At 40.9% G+C, this 21,066-nt stretch overlaps 1 protein-coding gene across 3 annotated transcripts in view; it reads right to left on the bottom strand.

Annotated features, from left to right (window-relative positions):
- Positions 1 to 21,066, bottom strand: part of ADCY1 (adenylate cyclase 1) — a 184,290-nt gene that overhangs the window by 102,813 nt on the left and 60,411 nt on the right. For all 3 annotated transcript variants that reach the window (XR_014173165.1, XR_014173166.1, XM_081931018.1), the window contains exon 2: positions 3,378 to 3,527. Coding sequence is in view for 1 of the 3 variants with exons in the window: in XM_081931018.1 (XP_081787144.1) it covers positions 3,378 to 3,527 (150 nt within the window). In the remaining 2 variants the exon portion in view is untranslated. The remainder of the gene's footprint in view (positions 1 to 3,377; positions 3,528 to 21,066) is intronic.

The following is a 21,066-nucleotide window of genomic DNA, read 5'->3' as shown; positions in this document are numbered from 1 at the left end:
CATTCTGGGGGAGGATCTCTATGATAAAAATGAACGTGCTACCAAGGATGTTGTTTTTGTTTCAATCAGTTCCAGTGATCAGTGGGGCGGGTCCCTTCAAAGATTGGCAAAGAGACATTTCTAAGTTTATTTGGTGGGGGGGACGGACCTAGAATTAAACAGAAATTACTAACAGAAATTAAAGATAGGGGTGGCTTCTCACTACCAGATCTAATACTATATTACGAGGCATCCTGCCTCTGCTGGATCAGGGAATGGATACTTTTACAAAACACAGATATGCTAAATTTAGAGGGTTTCAACAACAGATTCGGTTGGCACACGTACTTATGGTACAAAAAAGCCAAAGTACACAGAGGGTTCCTGAATCATGTGTTATTATTATTATTATACATGTTATGGAATAAATATAAGAATTTGCTAGAACAAAAAAGGCCCGGGTGGCTATCACCGCTTGAGGCAATTTCAGTAAAGAAAATGAACATGAGCAAAGACTGGGCAACTTATAAAGGACTTCTTAAGGAAGAGGACCAGTTAAAATGGGGGGGGGGTAAGAAACTGTTTAACTGACTGGTTACAATATCACCAGTTGAATAATATATTCAAAGCAGATTTTTTAAAAAGACTTCCCCACTAAGTTATCGAGATTTGAGGAGTTAATACCAAGTAAGGGGGAACTACTTTCCAAAATGTATAGGATCTTGCTAGATTGGTTGGTGAAAGACAAAGAAGTAAAATCAGTGATGATTCAATGGGCCAAAAATTTCAGGTATAACATTCAAAGGTCAGCCTGGGGAAAACTCTGGAGAGAGGACTTAAATTTTACTGAATGTTACACTTTGAAAGAAAACTACATGAAGATGCTCTATTGCTGGTACTTGACACCCAGTAAGCTAGCGAAAATGTACAGAACCAGCTCCAACTTGTGTTGGAAATGAAAAGAAATAGAAGGAACTATGTATCATATGTGGTGAAAATGCAAAAAGATAAAGGAATTTTGGGAAATGATCTACAACAAGCTAAAAAAAATGTTTAAATTAAACTTTCCCAAATAACCGGAAGCCTTTCACCTCGGGATCATAGGTGTAGAGATACCAAAAGACTTAAGGAGATTATTCATGTATGCAACCGCAGTAGTGAAAATGTTGTTAGCCCAAGGTTGGAAAGGACAAAACCGACAAAAATGAAATGGCATACGAAATTATTTAAGTACACTGAAATGGCAAGATTACCAGGAAAAGTTAGATTCAATAGAGAATGGGATAAATATAGACAATATGTAAAAGATCACTGTAAGCATGTAAAATCTTTGGCGGGCTTTGAATGACTTCTGCAATGTGAAATAACTCTTAGAAGCATTGGATAATTGTAAAATAGATGCTGTTCAATACGCAGTTGATATAGTTACACAGAGAACCCAGGTTGGGGAGGAGGGAAGCCTCAATATGGGAAAACCGTCTTTTCTTTCTTTCTTTCTTTCTTTCTTTCTTTCTTTCTTTCTTTCTTTCTTTCTTTCTTTCTTTCTTTCTTTCTTTCTTTCTTTCTTTCTTTTTCTTCTCCCCCCCCCCCATGTATACTACTAATGGAGAGCTATAACTGTGATTCACTGTATAAAATCAATAAAGATCAAATATTAAAAAATAAAATAAATGCATTAAATTGTCAATGCTTTCATTGCGGGTAGCAGAGGCACCAGGCAGGATTAATAGTCTACTGGGGATCTTGCACAATGGCTGATGCTCAGATCCCCACACAATGCCATGTCAAACTCTGGTAAGATTTAACCAAGAGCAGTTGTCACCCATTTTTAACCCACACCTGCCTCTATTGCTTCTGAACTATATTACCCCTGTTACCAGAATTTATGGAAAGGTTGGGGGGGTTGCCACTCCAGCGGACATCATACACACACACACCATGACTACCGAAATCAACAAATCACTCCTGCAGATGTCCCCACAAAGCACTTCATCACAAAGTCCCCTCCCCCATCTCTATTCAAAGGGCCTCCGCTACACATTATCAAATGTAACAATTCACTGATAAATGTATCTATGTGATGGCTCAATGGGAAAACTTTACAAAGTCATATAAAATTGCTCCAGGATAGGATTTTTGATGTTCCAACTTTGTTCTGTTCAGGAAGGAAACGGCTACGAAGGGGGGAGCCTGGGACGTGGGCAGGGTCAGCCATAATCCCTGAAGCCTGAGACCACGTACTCAGCAACTCCTCTCCTAGATGTTAATTGCTGGCATCCTGGCCCCAGAATGTCAGACAAGTGGCCATCTCAAAGACAATGGTGAACCCAGCCAAAATGGGTTGGGAACTCAGTCAGAACAAAAGAGTGTACTTAACATGACCGGGAGAACAGGAGCATGTACATACCTTTTGTTTTACTTAATGGGCGTGAGGTGGAGGATCAAGGAAAAGATGGGGGCAAACCTGTTGCTCAGGTTTCTGCTGGAAACCCCTTCCAGATTGTGTCATAACTATGATGTATTTGTGATATATGCATGATGCTTCACCTAGGGGATTGTGGGTAAAAGGTGGGAACTTATAAAAGAAGGAGCCATCCTTTCCATGTGGTGGGTGGAAGTCCTGTTGCAGTCTTCTGAATAAAGATCAGACCTACTGGCTGCTGTTTTGCTCCACTATTCTTGGCTGGTGTTTGGCAATCCAAGTGAGCCCAGGGATTTTCCTATAACACCCCTAACAACACCCCTCTCTCCACGTGGTGTGGAACTCTAGAGTCTTTGCCTAAATTTCAAGCTGCAAATGGCTAAGGAGTAAGTGGACTATTAACAGGTCCACTAACAGATAATCTAAAGTTATCTGTCTGCAGCTTTACCTGAACAATCTTGTTTGCAAATTAACCAGCTTTAAGACTATTCATTCATAATAGCGTCCACTGAGAAGACTGCTTACTGGATTTAAATTAGTTTCAGTACACCAGTGTAGTTTGGTCCCTGAAAGTATTCTCCCCACCAAAATACACACACACACACACACACACACACACACACACACACACACACATACATACACCAATGCTAGTAAAGAGAAGGCAAGAAGAAGCATGAATCTGAAATCCAATTTACAAATTAAGATATAATTTGCATTTTGGGTTAAGTGTTATCTTACTTGAGGCCAACAGAAGATTCTCCCATTTCTCTGCTTTATCTGGAGCTTATGCTAAATATGCCTGCTGTGTTTTCATTGTTGATAACAAAGAGTGGAGCAACTGCGCTCTGCAAATGAAAATACACTTCGCAATTAGATGCTTTTCCTTACAGATCAGACTCTTGTCCTACAGGATATATGCCAATGTGATGCCAAAGAAAGACAAGGGGGGAAACAAAAACACATTTCAACTGACCTGTTTTTCATTTTCATCCTCCAGCTTCAGCCTGTCCTCTATGCAGTTCCTGGCCTGAAGGAATGCCTTTCTTTGTGCCCTCTCTGTCAAAATCCTCACAAAGACCCCATACAAATTTACACTGACAAAAAGGATAGCATTGGCCACAAGCTGTAAGAGAAAAGAAGGGGACAAAAGAGATATATTATAATTCAGACACTCTCACATATCACTATCAATCACCATTCTGACTAAAATCCAGTTTATTTTCACAGGATTATTTTGCAGTAAATCTGTCTTGCTGCTGGGTCAGATCACTGCTCCATCCAGTTCACTTTTGTCTTCCTCGACTGACGACACTTTGTCAGGTTCCCAGGAGTTTCCCCAGCCATTGCTAGCCCTTTTTACTGGAGATTCCAGTGATTGCATGTGGGCAGTGGCAGAGCATGCTTTAACCGTACCCAAGGTGCAGGGGGCAAAAGGAGCCCACCATGTGCCAGCCCAGCCCCTGCCACTGAAGGGACACCACACACCAGCCCCAAGCTGATCCCAGTGTCACGAAATGGCTTGGGGGCTGGGGTTGTGTGAGGAGGCTGAGATCAAAAGGCGCATGGAATCCTTCTCACACCTCTCCCCCCAGGCCACTTGGAGAGTCTGGGATCTGCGTTTTTACATTGTGCATTTTTCATAGTGTCATCCCTCCCCCGTCGCCGCCACCAAGAATGTATCAGGCTGCAACTTAACTGACTGCGGATGAAGTGGTTTGGCACACACATTGGGTGAGCATTCTAATTTCTGGGCTTACTGAAAATGACATCAGAGTGAAGCCAGCAGTGGAGATTCCTATGACTTGCATCAGATAGGGGGATCGCCACCTCTAGGAGCATTGAGATCCAAGCCCCCCATCTGGGCAAATGGACAGAAGCAACTCCACCATGGATCCCTTTAACAGGATACCCTATTTCTGGAGGGGAAAGTGAGAGTACAACCCCCCTCCAACCAACGCTAAGGTTACCCAAAGCCTAAACTGCCAAAGTTGTGACAATTGCTACAAGGTAGGCAAAACGCCCAGCTCATAGCCAATTTGCTTGATAGGCAAATTCCTACCCGGCCCCGAAAATATGGTGACCACTGCAGCCATAGAAAGGTCAATTCAATGAGTAAATGCAAAATTACAGGAGCGGGTGGGTGGGTTGATCCAATGAAGAAGAGCTGGGTGTCAAAGGCTGGCGTGGGCTGCTTTAAATCCCCTGGGAGCAGATTTGAGGGAAGCCTGATTACTTCCTCTACCCCCCCCCCAACCTTTGTGCCAGCCTGACATTGGCCAATTTGGCATGCTGCGCAGAGCAGGATTTCATGCCAGGAGCGCAAGCCAAAGCTCACACTCTGGCAGGGATCAGACCCTGCCACACAGCTCTACATCATTGGGAGGGGGGCACTGTCTGTCCCGCAAACCAGCCGCACCCCTAAAAGGGGGTAAGCAGACCTCTAGAGACAGATAAGCAGAGAAATGTAGTAGAGTGGACGCCACAACTGTATGTGTGTCTGCAAATAACAAAAATATTTTCTAAAAAGATACACCTCAAAGAAGCTGACATCAAAGGGAATTTTTCCCCACATAGCTTTCAAATCTGAATAAAGAGCTTTAACAAGAAACCTGTATTATACATCATATTTTATCATAATTAAAATCCAAATCCAAAGCGGATTTTTATGTGGGGAGCAGATAGGCACTTCACTTCTCAACTGCATTGCTTTTTCTATTCCTTTCAAGACATGCTCTATAGAGAGTTTATAATCTCCTCTGGCTTTATCCCAGTTAGCATAATGAGCTAATTCCTTCAGATGCATTACCTGAGGAGTGCAGCATAAGGAGCTATTTGCTATTGCAGGCTATAATTAGAGTGCATTATACTCTGGAAAATGTTATTTTGAAATACATAAATAAATTCCAGAATATAAGACTAAAATTAGTTCTGGTTTCTAAACAACCTTCCAGTCCTGCACTTGAATATGATGCAGCTGCTGAAGCTGCACATTAATAAGTATATTGGGCTCTTGGGGTCAATGCAAGGAGATTTTACCAGGAGAGCCGTGGCAGGATTTGCATGGCAGCAAAGAGATTTCAGCAGAGGGGACACAGCTTACTCTTGAACCCAAAAACAGAAATGGACAGAAGCCGTGTCCAAGAACTTTTGCTGTACTGTAGTTAAAATATGATACTTCACAATAAAGAGAAATATAGGACTAGGTTCAGTTATTTCTAAACACAGCCTGAATGACAGTATTATTTTCAATTAAATCTAATTGCAGTCTGCTTAAGGCATGTATAAGCTACTCCCTTCCATTTGGGGCCAGATGGAGCTCATGAGAACCAGAACAGAAACATGCAAGTTGACACCCGGGCACCAGTTGGGTGCCCATGGGGTGGCCGTGGTCTGGGTTCGAGGATGAGGCAGCCCTCATCTACAGGGACAATCCTCTCATGAGTTAATTGGGCCATGGAAGGGCAATGATAATATGATACTGTGATTCAAGGAACAGAGGAAGGGATTCAATGCTAACATCACCCATTCTGAGGAGAGGAGTGGGGGGAGTGCAAGTTTCTAAAGTTTCGCTATGACCAAAGCATTTAGGGTCACAGCTGTTTCGTTTTCCTATTCTATGGTGAGGCAAGGCATGGTTTGGGCCATGCCTTGCCTGCACAGAGCTCGGATGTTGCTTCAGCAAGAAATAACCTGAAACCTGAAACCTGAAATAATAATAATATTCTTTTTTTGTACCCCACCCATCTGACTGAGTTGCCCCAGCCACTCTGGGCAGCTTCCAACATATATAACAACATTATTTCTTTAAAAGCTTCCTTATACAGGGCTGCCTTCAGATGTCTAGCAGCAACGTCCTATTTGTTAATTGGTGTTGTCCCCCCAACTGGAAGATGCTGCTTTAGTTGAAGGGGTCCAGCCCTCTCCTGTAGTCTCCAATGGCAATGGGACAAGGGCTCCTCTGGCCTCACTTCTGCTACGAGGTCCTTGGGCTCGAGGGGTGCAAACCAGGCAGGTTTCTGCAGTAGCTGCACTTCCAGGGCTGACTATGGGAGCCATTTCTGAAGGCCAGAAACACATTCCCACAACTGACACCCCCTCCCCCCCAAAAAGCTCATACAACTGTCATATTAAGCCTGCTAATAAGTTCATGGATGCAGTTAACACAGTACTTCCCAACAATATGAAGCCAATTCCATAAGGAAGTCAAAGCAATTTGCAGAAAATATGGGTGGTGTCTAGTATTCTTTTTTGTGATGTCAGGCGTATAGGGTTGTCTATGCTGCCAAACTTGGCTCCTATCCACCTTGGCCCTCAAACACTCCACTGCCTTCCTGGCCTCTGAAAAAGGCCCAGGACCATCTTGCTCAGGCATCCAGGCAAGCTAGTCAAGCAAATGCCTGCACCACTGCCACAGTTTCCAACAGGGGCTAAAAAGTATTTTTTTAATGTGGATTTTTTTGAAAAAGCTTCTTAAAAGATCAACCCATCCTAGGTGCCCTGGCAAACCACAGTGGTGGCACAGGCCTTCTCCCGGCCTTCTCCCTCAGGAGGCTTGGCTCTGAAGAAGAGCCCTTGATGGGCTTTCCCCAGAGACCAGGTGTTGAGGCTGCAGAAAAGCAATGAAATGTGCTTGGGGGTGCTTTATAAGAGATGGGACAGAGAGAGAGCAAGAGGATGGGGGATGGCAGGGGAAGAAGAGCAGGGTGGTAGCCTTGCTACTGTAGAGAGCAGAGGGTTGTGGGGCGGAGCAGCAGCAGGGGACCACATGTGAACTGTGCCAGGGGCCCCTGATGTCTGGCTCAGCACTGCTGCCAGTGCCCAGAGTGGTATACAACAATAACATACCATATTTTTTGCTCTATAAGACTCAATTTTTCCCTCCTAAAAAGCAAGGGGAAATGTGTGTGTGTCTTATGGAGCGAATGCCGGCTGCGCAGCTATCCCAGGAGCCAGAACAGCAAGAGGGATTGCTGCTTTCGCTGCGCAGCGATCCCTCTTGCTGTTCTGGCTTCTGAGATTCAGAATATTTTTTTTTCTAGTTTTCCTCCTCCAAAAACTAGGTGTGTCTTGTGGTCTGGTGCGTCTTATAGAGCGAAAAATACGGTGAATATAGCAATACAACAATTGGTAGATGCAACAATGGAATTTTAAAATTCTCCTTTCATTTTCATTTCAACAGAGATCAAAGTTTAAGCACACTGATTATTTCTATAATTCTGTTCAGGTTTTATGGGGATTACACAATTATATGTTCATTTCCACTTCTGTATGCATTATGCACTCTGACCTTTTAGCAACTACAAAGCCATAAATACAGCTAGCTGTTTTTTCTGTATTCAAGCATAAAAGGTAGATGAAGATATCTGAAGGGATCACAAATGACAACTTGAAACCATGTTTTATTGCCTTCAGATCCAGTACATTTTAACTTCTCACTTACTTAGCTTTGTTATTAATCTGATGAATAATGGCTATTTTTCTTAAAATCTGAAACACTGTGTCATGCAGTGTAGAAATGAAACACTTTGGCAAGGCAGGGGCAGGGCAGCTTTGCTTCACGACCCCCTCCAGTCAGCCACCTTCCAGCCTTCCATGGATGAGTCTCATCCCAGCAGTTTCAGCAATGCCTGCTAGGTCATATCTGCCACACAGTCACAGTAATAGAATCAGAGAATCATAGAGCTGGAGGGGTCCCAAGGGTCATCTAGCCCAGCCCGTTGCAATGCAGGACTCTCGACTAAAGGATGGAGTAGCTCCCTTGATGAATAAAGGTTGCAGAGTTTGGTACTTTTTAGTTTAAAGGCAAGGAAGAGGCAAGTTTATAAAATTATGCCTGACATGGAGAAAGTGGAGGGAGTTTTTCTTTTCTCATAATACTAGAAGTCGTGGACATTTAATGGAGCTGAATGTTGGAGGATTCAGGGCAAAAGATCAAAGAAAGTACTAATGTTGATCTTTCCCCCACAGGAGGCAGCCATGGTCACCAGCAGAGATGCTTTTACAAGTGGATCAGGCAGATCCAGGGAGGAGAGAGCCACTGCAGGCTGCTGGCCAGCATGGCTCTGCTCTGCCTCTCAAGTCAGACACAGGAAATCACAGGAGGGGAGAGGCACTTGTGCTTGGATTCTGAGTTGTAATTTTAAGTGCTTTTAAATTGTTTTACTGTTGTGGTAATACTGTGTTTAAATATTAACGTTGTGTTTTAATCACTGTCATCTGCCCTGGGACCTTAGAGTGAAGGGCAGGTGTTAAATTGCAATTTTCATCATCTGTTTGGCTATTGTGAGAACAGGATGCTGTTCTAGATGAGCCTCTGGCCTGATGCAGCAGCCTCTACACGTGTACCCCATATAGGGGTTCCCACTCCCTTAAAAAATTACATTTCAGTATAGATTTTAGTAAAAAGTGAGGAAATACCAGCTGTGTTCGGCTTTCCAGGGTCCAGAAGCACAAACACCTTCCTTGATATTCTGGCAGCATCTGCTGTTTAGTTGGTCTGAGAATTATTTCTCTTGGGAAGCTCAAATGCTGGCTCAGCCAAACCATAACTGCTGGCTCAGCTGTCAGGCTTGCCCTTCTTTTTTTATGAGTCAGGCAGATTCTCCGTATTTTAATTAATGAATGTTTAAAAGCACTGCAAACATTTATCTGTTCATTTGCCACCTTATTCTTCTAATAAAAGAATATTTCTTCAGTGCAAAATTCCTTCAGATATTGGGTGGGTGGGATTTCTTGGTGACATAACTGGGAGGAGGGATGCCTTAGCATAATGCACTTCTAGTTCAAATTGCGGAATAATTTTGTTCTGTTTTTCCACACCTCAACCTTACATGGGAGAAGTACATTTTGAATAAACTAGGTGATGGCATATCCAGGTCAGCTTCACTGCTCTGAATGTTTAATACATCTTCACCCTACTTTTTATATTTGCTGGCACATAGCCTTCAAGACTTAGGAGTGCAGTTTAGTGGTTGCTCTTGTCTCTCTGCTCATAACAAGCTCTTTCTTGTACCGACTGCTTGCCACCTTAACTGCTTTCATTTCATTTCATTTCACTGCTAATTTGTATACCGCCATTTCTTACAGAAGGTGGCTACAAGCTTAAGAAACAACAAGATCTGCAACCCAAGAACACACTTCTTATAACAATCTGATCCAATACAAACAAGTCATAATAAAAATATGAATTTAAAATAAACAAATTGTTTATAATAAAAACAAAAAAAATTCCTTCCAGTAGCACCTTAAAGACCAACTAAGTTGGTTCTTGGTATGAGCTTTCATGTGCATGCACACTTCTTCTTGGTATCTGAAGAAGTGTGCATGCACACGAAAGCTCATACCAAGAACTAACTTAGTCGGTCTTTAAGGTGCTACTGGAAGGATTTTTTTTGGTTTTGACTATGGCAGACCAACACGGCTACCTATCTGTAACTGGATTTATAATAAAAGTAATAGACTATTGGGGGGTTATTGTTTTGTGCATTATACTGGAAACTGCACTGTGATCCTCAGATGAAGAGTGGTATATAAATTTAATGAGAGAGAAAGAATAACTTTATTGTGTACTATTCTATCAGCAAATAATAAACAGAAAATAACTCTCAAAAATTACAATAAATCATTACTAAACTATAATCAACAAAAGTAGCAGCAAGTCACAATTCATAGAGCCCCACAATATATATATATATAAACTGTGCAATGCCGCTTCTCAGCTGGGCTGGGCCGAGCATGTGGGAGGCAAGGCTCTTCTGCGCTCCTTTGCACTTTTCATCTCTCATGGATGTACACACTACGCAACCATAGTTTTGAACAGTGAACAACTTTTGCCATGTAGTTGCTTAAATAGTTGTTTGGATCAGGATTTTGGCAAAATGAAAATTGAAGTTTTTTCATCCCACTCACCCCCCGCCTTAAATGGGAATCTTTGTCAAAAGCAGAGCCGAATGGAGAAGAAAGTGCTGGAGGTTTTCCCAGCAGACACTTCATAGGGATGGCTCTGTTAAGGAGAGGGTTAGAATGACTTTTCCTACCAAGCAGCTAATGTGAGATTACCATTCTCCATCTAATTACGAGAGAGGTACCAGACAAGTAAATGGCATTATTCTGGAAATTAAAGAACTGGTGGTTGAAATAAAGAAAATGCTTAATCCAGTCGTAGGAGAGCTTGCCCCCACTGAGAGATTTCACCCATCCAAAAGAAGAAAAAGGTCCCTAGGGCTGACAGGGATGATGAATTTGATTAAATTTGATTAACTTAAAATTGTTGTTGAGTATAGGTGTGAATCCTGCTGAGCTAGTTCCAGATATAATCTCCTTTAAAAAAAAATTAAAGTTTTAAAGGTTACAGAAAGAAAAAAGAGAAAACACCAAATTACACAAAAACAAGACAACATATCACAATAAGGAAAAATAAAAAAAGAAGAAGAAAAAACAGAAAAATAGAAACAATTAAAAAAAACAACACAGCGAACCTTCCCATAACCTATCTTTCATTTGCTTGTTTCCTTGACGTCCTCATACCTCCCTTTTTTGTATTCTAGTTCAATTAGCTATTTCAGCAAATCTTTTCCATCTTTCTCAGTTTTTGTCCTATAATTTATCTTTATATAATGTAACTTTACTTTCCCTCCTTTCACCAATTAACAGTCTATTTTTTCTTAATCCTTTATAACATTTCTGCTAAAACCACATAACTTCATTCCAACATCCTTCTAACATTCCTTAATTTTACAATGTTTCTGTAAATAAACTTTAAATTTCTTCTAATCTTCTTTCACTGACTCTTCTCCCTGGTCTCGGATTCTGCCAGTCATTTCCGCCAGTTCCATGTAGTCCATCACCTTCATCTGCCATTCTTCCCAGGTGGGTAGATCTTGTGTCTTCCAGTACTTTGCAATAAGTATTCTTGCTGCTGTTGTAGCATACATAAAGAAAGTTCTATCCTTTGGCACCAATTGGCCGACCATGCCCAGGAGAAAGGCCTCTGGTTTCTTCAGAAAGGTATATTTAAATACCTTTTTCATTTCATTATAGATCATCTCCCAGAAAGTCTTAATCCTTGGGCATGTCCACCAAAGGTGAAAGAATGTACCTTCAGTCTCTTTGCATTTTCAACATTTATTATCGGGCAAATGATAAATTTTTGCAAGCTTGACTGGGGTCATGTACCACCTATAAATCATTTTCATTATATTCTCTCTTAAGGCATTACATGCCGTGAACTTCATACCTGTGGTCTATAACTGTTCCCAGTCAGCCATCATAATGTTATGTCCAACATCTTGTGCCCATTTAATAAAAGCTGATTTCACCGTTTCATCCTGAGTGTTCCATTTCAACAGCAAGTTATACATTCTTGACAAGTTCTTAATTTTGGGATCTAACAGTTCTGTTTCCAATTTTGATTTTTCCAGCTGGAAGCCAATTTTTTTAATCCAAATTATATGCCTCCATTATTTGGTAATAATGGAGCCAGTCTCGCACTTTATTTTTTAGTTTTTCAAAACTCTGCAGTTTTAATCTATCTCCCTCTTGTTCCAAAATTTCCCAATATTTCGGCCATTTGGCCTCCATATTGAGCTTTTTCTGGGCCTTTGCTTCCATTGGTGACAACCACCTTGGGGTTTTATTTTCAAGCAAGTCCTTATATCTTATCCAGACATTAAACAGTGCTTTTCTGACAATATTGTTTTTAAACACTTTATGTGCTTTGACCTTATCATACCACAAATATGCATGCCCCCCAAATACATTGTTAAAACCTTCTAGGTCCAGCACGTCAGTGTTTTCAAGAAGCAGCCATTCTCTCAGCCAGCAAAAAGCGGCTGATTCATAATTAGTTTAAGGTCTGACAGGGCAAATCCACCTCTTTCTTTAGCATCAGTTAATATCTTAAATTTTATTCGAGGCTTCTTGCCCTGCCAGACAAATCTAGAAATATCTCTCTGCCACTTCTTGAAACAATCCATTTTATCCAAAATTTGCAATGTTTGAAACAAAAACAGCATCCTTGGCAATACATTCATTTTTATCACAGCAATTCGGCCTAGCAATGATAGCTTCAGGTTTGACCATATTTCTAAATCCTTTTTCACTTCCATCCAACATTTTTCATAGTTATCCTTAAATAGATTCACATTCTTGGCAGTCATATTAACCCCTAGGTATTTCACTTTCTTAACCAGTGTTAATCCTGTCTCCTTCTGAAACCTCTCTCTCTCAGTCGCTGTTAGATTTTTCTCTAAAACCTTAGTTTTCATCTTGTTCAACTTAAAACCAACTGGTCCCTTCTAATCATGTTTAAGAGAGCCTCCAGGACCGATATGAAAAGAAATGGAGAGATTGGGCAACCTTGTCGTGTTCCTTTCTCTATCTTAAATTCTTCCATCACTACATTATTCACAATTAGTTTAGCCTTTTGTTCTGAGTATATTGCACCTATACCATTTCCAAAACCTTGACCTACCCCCATCCCCTGTAAATTCTTCTTCATAAAACTCCAAGAAATATTGTCAAAGGCTTTCTCCGCGTCCACAAATATCAGAACTGCTTTGATATTAATATTCACTTGTAGTTTTTCTAGAATGTTAATTATGTTCCTCGTATTGTCAGACAAGTGTCTGCCTGGGAGGAAGCCCGCTTGATCTTTATGAATTTCTTCTACTAGTACCTTTTTTAGTATTTTAACCAAAATATCTGCAAAAAATTTATAATCCACATTAAGCAAAGATATGGGGCGGTAGTTCTTAAGCTGTGTCTTCTCAGACTCTGTTTTGATATAAGTGTAATATAAGCTTCCTTCCACGACTCTGGTGCCCTTTTCCCCTCCAGTATTTCATTACAGACTTCCTTTAAAGGTTGTACTAACCATTCTTTCAGGGATCTATAATATCTTGAAGTCGAACCATCTGGTCCTGGAGATTTGCCTAGTTGCATGTTCTGGATGGCCGCTTCTACCTCCTGCTCCGTTATTTTGTAATTCAACATTAGCTTATTTTCTTGAGAGATTTTTTGTAGACCATTTGTTTTCAAAAATCGATCAATGTCCATTTCTTTCTGCGTCTCCTGTGTATATAATTGTTTAAAGTACCTCTGGAAGCACTTTCTTATCTTCACTGAATTCTGTACATTCTTTCCTTCCACTTCCAAATTCGTAATAGTATTGAGTTTTTGTCTTTTTTTTCATTTGCCAAGCCAGCAGTTTTCCGCATTTATTTGCCGATTCAAATGTCTTTTGTCTCATCTGTTTAATTTTCCATTCTATTTCCTGCTTCATCATTTTCATATATTGTACTTGATATAACTTTATCTCTTTCAGGATCTCCTGCGACTTTGGTTTCACTCTCAGTTTCTTCTCTCCTTCCTTTATTTTCTCCAGAATCTTGTCTTTTTTCTCATTTTGAGCTCTCTTCTTAATTGCATTCTGTTGTATCAGAAATCCTCTCATAACCGCTTTGCTTGCGTCCCAGATTACTCTTTTTTCAACAGTGGTGTTCATATTTATCTCAAAATAATCTCTCAATGTTTTTTGGGTCTTCTTAGTCACTTCCTCGTTCCTAAACAAAGTGTCATTCATCCTCCATCTAAAGGAAGCAATTGGTGTTAAATTCATTTCCATCTTCACAGCATTGTGGTCAGAGCAAGTTTTAGGGCGGATTTCCACTTTTCTAATCTTCAGAGCCAGACCTCTAGTTACCCAAATTTGGTCAATTCTTGTCCATGTCATTTTGGCCTCAAAGAAGAAAGTTCCCTCTCTTCCCAGAGGGTTCTTCATTCTCCAGATGTCAACTAAATCCATATTGTCAGTCATATCGAAAAAAGGTTTTGGTAGTCTACCATCCTTAGTAACTACCTGTCTCTGTGCCTTGTCCATATTTGTAGACACCACTCCATTCATGTCCCCCATCAAAATCATATTGTAATCCATATAGTCCATCAAAGTCTCATGTAACTTCTTAAAAAAATCCGATTTTCCCTCATTTGGTGCATAAATGCCTACTATCAAAAATTTCTCTCCTTGTGATTGGATTTCAATTGCAACAAATCTTCCTTGGTCATCTTTAAATATAAATTTCGGTGATAGGCTCTCCTTTGCATAAAATACTATTCCTCTTTTTTTAACTTTGTCTGATGAAATAAATTCATGGCCCAGTCTTTTATTGCTCAATACCTTCCTGTGTAGCCTTATCACATGTGTTTCTTGTAGACAAATCAAGTCCAATTGTTCTTTTTTTAATAAATGAAAGACTCTCTGCCTTTTTTCCAGGGAGTTCAGTCCATTCACATTCCAGCTTAATACTTGCAGTGCCATGATGTAGTTACTCTGATTTTCCTCCAACAGCACCCAATGCTTGCCCTTGTTCTGTCGGTGGTGTTGGTGTCACATTCACTGGACAGTCCAGTCCATAGGATAGTGTTGCTATGTCCACTATTCCTCTTTTTGGTGATCTTCTGTCCAATGCTTTTTGTTCTAGTCCTCTGTCTGGTGATCTTCTGTCCGATGCTCCTGGCTCTTTTCCAAGTTCCTTCTGCAGATCTTCATAGTTATTCAGGAACTCTTCTTTATCCTCTACTGATCTTATTTTTATTTTCCTTCCTTTAAAGCTGCAGGATAGGCCTTGGGGGAATTCCCACCTGAAGATGATTTTATTCCTTCTCAGCAGGACAACCAAATCTCCATAATTGGACCTAAGGTCCAAAAGATGTTTCGGGATATCTTTGAATATTTCCACTCTTGACTGCTGTACTACCAAGGTCTTCTGATAGTGCCAACCCAAAATTTTATCTCTCTCTTCTTTAGATCGGAGGGTAATCAAACAGTCTCTTGCTCTATTCTTCTCTTTCTTCCCTCCTCTTCCAAGTCTAAAGGCACTCACGATTTTAAATTCCTCTTGTTCCAAATCCAGATCCCAAAAATCTGCAAATTCCTGGGTGAGAAAGTCTATCAAACTGTCCTTCTCCAATTCAGGTACAGCTCTGATCCTCAAATTCGTCTGTTTTTCCTTAAGCTCAATCATAGAAAGCGTCGACTTGTGGTCCTCAAGTTTCCTCTGTAGGTCTGGGACTCTCTTTGTTTCCAGTTGTGTTACCTTAACTTCCACGGCAGCAACACTTTCCCTGGCTTCCTCTGTGGTCTGTCGGATTGAAGTAGATTCCTGTATCAGTTTCTCAATAGTTTCTGTATTGATATTCACCTTTTGTCCCAAATTATTTAAACTTTCTTTATTTTGATCAATTTTAGTAGATGCAGCATCAACTTTTTAATTTAACTGTTCCAATGAGTCATTTATCTTACTTAATGCAAGCGCTAAAGCTTCTTCTGATGACATTCCTCTTGGTTTAGATTGTGTTGGTACAGCCGCAGATGAGGCAGAAGGGCTGGATGCTGACGCTATTTGCTGCCAAGACTTCCCGGACCTTGTTGTTTTGTCTGGGAGTGACAGATCTACTTTTTCTTTCCCATCTGCCATAACACTTAAAAAGTCCAAGGTCAGTCCCACAGTCCCACAGTTTTATCTTACAAGTGGAAAATTCCCCTGTTCCAGCTCTTGTAACAGTTTCAAAAACTTCCTCTAGGGGGAAACAGTTGCTGTCTGTACTTGTATTAATCCAAAATAACATCTTTTAAAACACAGCTCAGGCAAGAAAGTTAGTTTCAATTTTCAGTTACTTTTCCTCCTTTTTAAGATCAGAAGGGGACAGCTAAAAACAACGTATCTCTCTTACTCAGCTAGCTGTCAGTGAGTGGCCTATTCACAGACAATGCACATTTCAAAGTACGGCAGTCTTATTGTCCTATTGGCAGCCCGTTCCCAGGTTCTGAGCGGTAGAATTTTAACTTCCTTCCCTCTCTCTTGCAGGTATATATGGTCCAAACTCCCCCCCTTCTCCTGCTTCCAACGGGGGGTTCACTATTTTTTAATGTTGAAAAATTAGTCCTTTCCGATCAGCTTTCCAAGACTTTAGCTTGCAGCCTCTTTGCTTTTATCTATTTACAAAAGCAGAAGGCGGACTTCCTGTTTGAGCCTCCCCGCTTCAGTACCAAATTAGGTCTTTTTTTCCTTTAAAGTCTTCCAATTCATTCTACTCACGGGTAGTTGCCTTTAGAATCCAATTGTCCACAGGAAAAATTCAGCGCTCTCCGGCAACGGCTGTGCGGTTTCGCTCCGTGGAAAAAGCAGTCGACTCACAGCACCACGCCGCTCACCCCACTTCGCTCCAGAGTCCCAAAATCGGGTTTCCCCGCGAGTAGGGGGGGCGCAAAAGGTGCCCGCTGAATCCCATGTTCACAGGCTTCACCCGCCTGTGATTTTTGAGGGGTCTCCGCCTTCGCCGTGGTGGCCAGACCCGGTTCCCACAGAGCAAATTCCTCCTAGTCAGAGGAATTCCACCATTACAGATGGCGCTAACCCGGAAGTCTCCCCCAGATATAATCTCCTTAGTGGATGGCCCAGCTGTGCCGCAGTCATTTGCAGGAAAACCTACTTGCAAGGACTGTAAGGTCAGAGTTGGGAAGGTCAGAATGGGGAAGAGAATCTCTGCCATCTGCAGAAGAGGATGGACCAGCCAAGGAATCACAATTCAGAGTAACCTCTTCTAAGAGAGGTAGTAAGAAAGGTCAGGGTAAAGCTCAGAGACAGCAATGCAAGAAGGATGGCACGGTGAATTTTAACCTGCTCTTTAAAATTATTGATCATATGAATGCTCTGGGTGAGGCTGAATATGATAAAATGAAACAAGAAGACAACCAGAGGAATGTCTCACCCAAGGAGTCCCTGGGGGAGCGACAGGTCAGTCAGGAAATTTAAGGCTGACAGCAATGAAGTGAGAGATCCTGTACAAATAAATTCTAACAAAGTATTAGCAGCAGAGAACAGAGTTGACTGTGATGTTCAGCTGACATCATGGGAATGTCAACTAATAGAAGTTAAACTTAAACCTTAAAGGAATATCTGTAAACAATCCTGTGCCTGTTTCGATTTGGAATAGAGACAAGATTTTTAGGTTGAGGAAGGCAAGAAACAGAAGGCAGAGTAAAAAAGTACACATCTGCTTATAGGGATACTAACACATTACCCACTTTTGGAAAACTCCCCCTGTGGGATAGGATTGTACAGGGTGGAGAGAGCCAGTGGCCTGAAAGCACCTGGGTGGCAGAATGAAGATTGAACAGATGCTGTGAATTCGGGGTTTAGGAATATTAACCTCATTTCATGGAATATAGCAGGGTGGGCAAATAAACTGATGAATAGTAATTTTACTGAATATCTTAAACAGTTCTTGGGTAAAAGAAATAACAAATACAAGGATATGCTATCTATTCCCAACCAGCTATCAGAGTTAATAGAAGAAGCGAAGATGGAGAGTCTCTTGGTGTCTCAACAAGTGTAAATGTGAAAGCAGAGGAAATTGTATCTCTCCCCCCAGAATTCCAGTGGTCCAGCTGTCTAGTGATACCGAGTTTAAAATACTCTGTGTCAGTGTTCACATAATCCCAAAGCCTCTATGCACTCTGGCAGCAACTTACAGGCCTTGTTAGATGATGCTGCTGTTTTTGTTATTGGTATATTATTAGTATTAGTATTAGTATTAGTATTAGAATTAGAATTAGTATTAGTATTAGTATACCCTGCCCATCTGGCTAGGCTTCTCCAGCCACTCTGGGTGGCTTATAGCATATATAAAAACATAGTAAAACATCAAACATTAAAAAGTTCCTGATACAGGGCTAGTTATTTATCGCCTTGACATCTGAAGGGAGGGCATTCCACAGGGAGGGTGATGGTAATAATAATAATAATAATAATAATAATAATAATAATAATAATAATAATAATTTTATTAATTTAGAGAAAATTACAGAAGAATATTCATTAACAACTATTGTTGTGATGGGTGATTTTAATGCCAGAATTGGAGGTGATAAAATTGTTATGGCTGAAAGAATTGGTATGTTGCATGAGTGTCTGAAGGAGTTATCCACTAGACTATCAAATGATCAGATCATCAATGAAGCAGGGATCAACCAGCTAATTATCTGTAATGGTAAAGGGGTGAGTGACTCTGAAGGACAGTTTACCTTCTCCTCCATCAGAGGTGGCAGTGTAATCAATTACATGCTATTGTTCACCCGCTGCAGTTTTTTATTTTCAGAATTTTTGTGGGGGTGAAAAACCAGAAAGTGACAATCAGCGCTATTTTTCCAGAAAAAGAAGTACTGGAACTCACCATGAATGCCTCCCTTGTTTTTTTATCATGTCAATGGCGCCCACCTGAGAGGTGCTGGAACTGAGTTCCAGCGAGTTCCAGCTTTAAAAAAGCCCTGGTGATAGTCAACCATTGATCATTGTTAGAACTGAGGCACGTTATTACATCATTAGCCTTAGAAGCCAAACAAACCACAGCATACATGTGAAGTGCTCAGCACAGTTTCCAATGGGATGCTAATCTACAAGGAAGAATGGAAAATATTCTACTTAGTCATGAAGTGATCTAGTGGGGGAAGGAGGTCTTGAGGGAGGAGTTTAAGGTATTGGAGAAATGTGATTAACTTATTCAAAAATGGAAGCCAGTGCTAAATAAAACTAGCAGAGCCTGGGATATATCCACTAAACAATGGTATGATGAGGAATGTAGGAAAAGGAAGCAAGGACTAAATAGACCAGCAAAACAGGCTAGACAATTGGGTTATAAAATGCTGGTAATTGAAATGGTAGGGACGCGGGTGGCGCTGTGGGTTAAAGCCTCAGCGCCTAGGGCTTGCCGATCGAAAGGTTGGTGGTTCGAATCCCCGCGGCAGGGTGCGCTCCCGTTGCTCGGTCCCAGCGCCTGCCAACCTAGCAGTTCGAAAGCACCCCCAGGTGCAAGTAGATAAATAGGGACCGCTTACTGGCGGGAAGGTAAACGGCGTTTCCGTGTGCTACGCTGGCTCACCAGATGCAGCTTTGTCACGCTGGCCATGTGACCCGGAAGTGTCTTCGGACAGCGCTGGCCCCTGGCCTCTTAAGTGAGATGGGCGCACAACCCCAGAGTCTGTCAAGACTGGCCCGTACGGGCAGGGATACCTTTACCTTAATTGAAATGGTGCAACAATAATTGCTAAAGGAGAAAAAATGCTTCATTGTAAACAATTTTGGCATGAATTGGAACAAGCTGCAGTTGAGAATGATGCTGTTAAATTTTGGGCCTTAGTAGTACAAAAATCTAAGCAATGGAAAGCTGAGGTTCATGTGCATATTCTGGCTGATAAGTGGGAAGTCTTTTATAACCAAGCTTTCAATTACAATTTCTTAATGTTGAAGTATGTTATGGCACCTGCTTCCCATAATTGAATGAAATGCAAGGTTTGGAATATATAACACACAAAGTGTCTATGAGCTGCTCCTAGTTAAAGAAATCTCCATAAATAAATATTATTAGTTTCATAGTCTGATCATATGCAATTTTACTCAACGATGTCCTGTTTTCTGGTCAGACTGCAAAGGACTGAAGCATTAGCAAATTAACAAAATAATTAACTTGGTAATTTTCATAAATTTGCATGACAGTAAAAATGTTAGTTCCGAGGGAAAAGAAGCATGCCTTGTTTTAAGATGATGGATACATCATTTTTTAAAACAATACAATAGGTATTGTCTTAGATTAGGCATTCTCTCTTGGGTGTGAGAGAGGAGGGATGTATCGCCTAAAATAGTAGTTGACACTATATGAGTAGAAATAATATACATGTTTTTAATTTGCTGGTTGACTAACTAGGGGAAAATTTTAATTCATTTAAAATGCTTCTAGCTGATTAATCAAATAATCAACTCCCTGCTGCAGTCCTAAATGTATTATATCCATATGCTTCTTCTTGGAATATAATCCACATTTTACTTGCTAGTAACTGTGATAGACTATGCTTTCCTATTGGAAAGGGTAGCCGGGGGAATGAGTCTGAGCCTTCAATCTTCCAGACTTACCACCTCTCCGGAAAACCATTTCTTCTCTTGAAAATATCCAGGTAACTGTCTTAATTTGTATGTGGCTTCATGAGGTCGTCAGAGGTGGCATCAGGACGGTGGGAGAAAGATAAGGAACACACAAACACCTGAGATTGCTAAAACCACTGATTTTGAGTCCAGAACACTTGGATACGATTGGGAACCAGGCAGAGGGCCTTCTCAGTGGTGGCACCTGCCCTGTGGAATGCCTTCCCATCAGATGTCAAGGAAAGTTTTTAATGTTTGATGTTTTGCTCTGTTTTAAATATCCTATTGGAAGCTGCCCAGAGTGACTGGGGAGGCCTGGTCAGATTGCGGTTTATAAATAATAAATTATAATTATTATTATTGAATGAAAAGAGGACAGTCATTAAACATTGCTTTGCTACGCTGAAAGGAGGATAAGCACAAGAGATCCATGAGAACCTATCTGAAAATTTTCTCTCCCTTTTTAATAATTTTAAAAATATAATTGCTTTTCTAATAAATTGGTGGGAAACAATAAAAGAAGGTAAGAGAAATTATTAGCACAGCACAAGATTTCAGTGCAGGTAAGCAACTGGCCTTCAAATTATCCAAGACAAATCAGTGAGCAGGTCCAAGTATCACATGATCATCTATTGTAGAAGTGAGGCCTATGACCTATTTGCTTGATCCTTAATCCATGGCTCCCAA

Source organism: Podarcis melisellensis, assembly GCF_964234715.1.
Source record: "Podarcis melisellensis genome assembly, chromosome: 12".
NCBI classification, from domain to species: Eukaryota; Metazoa; Chordata; class Lepidosauria; order Squamata; family Lacertidae; genus Podarcis; species Podarcis melisellensis.
Note: the sequence above shows the minus strand (reverse complement) of the source record. Positions and strands in the feature narration are given on the sequence as shown.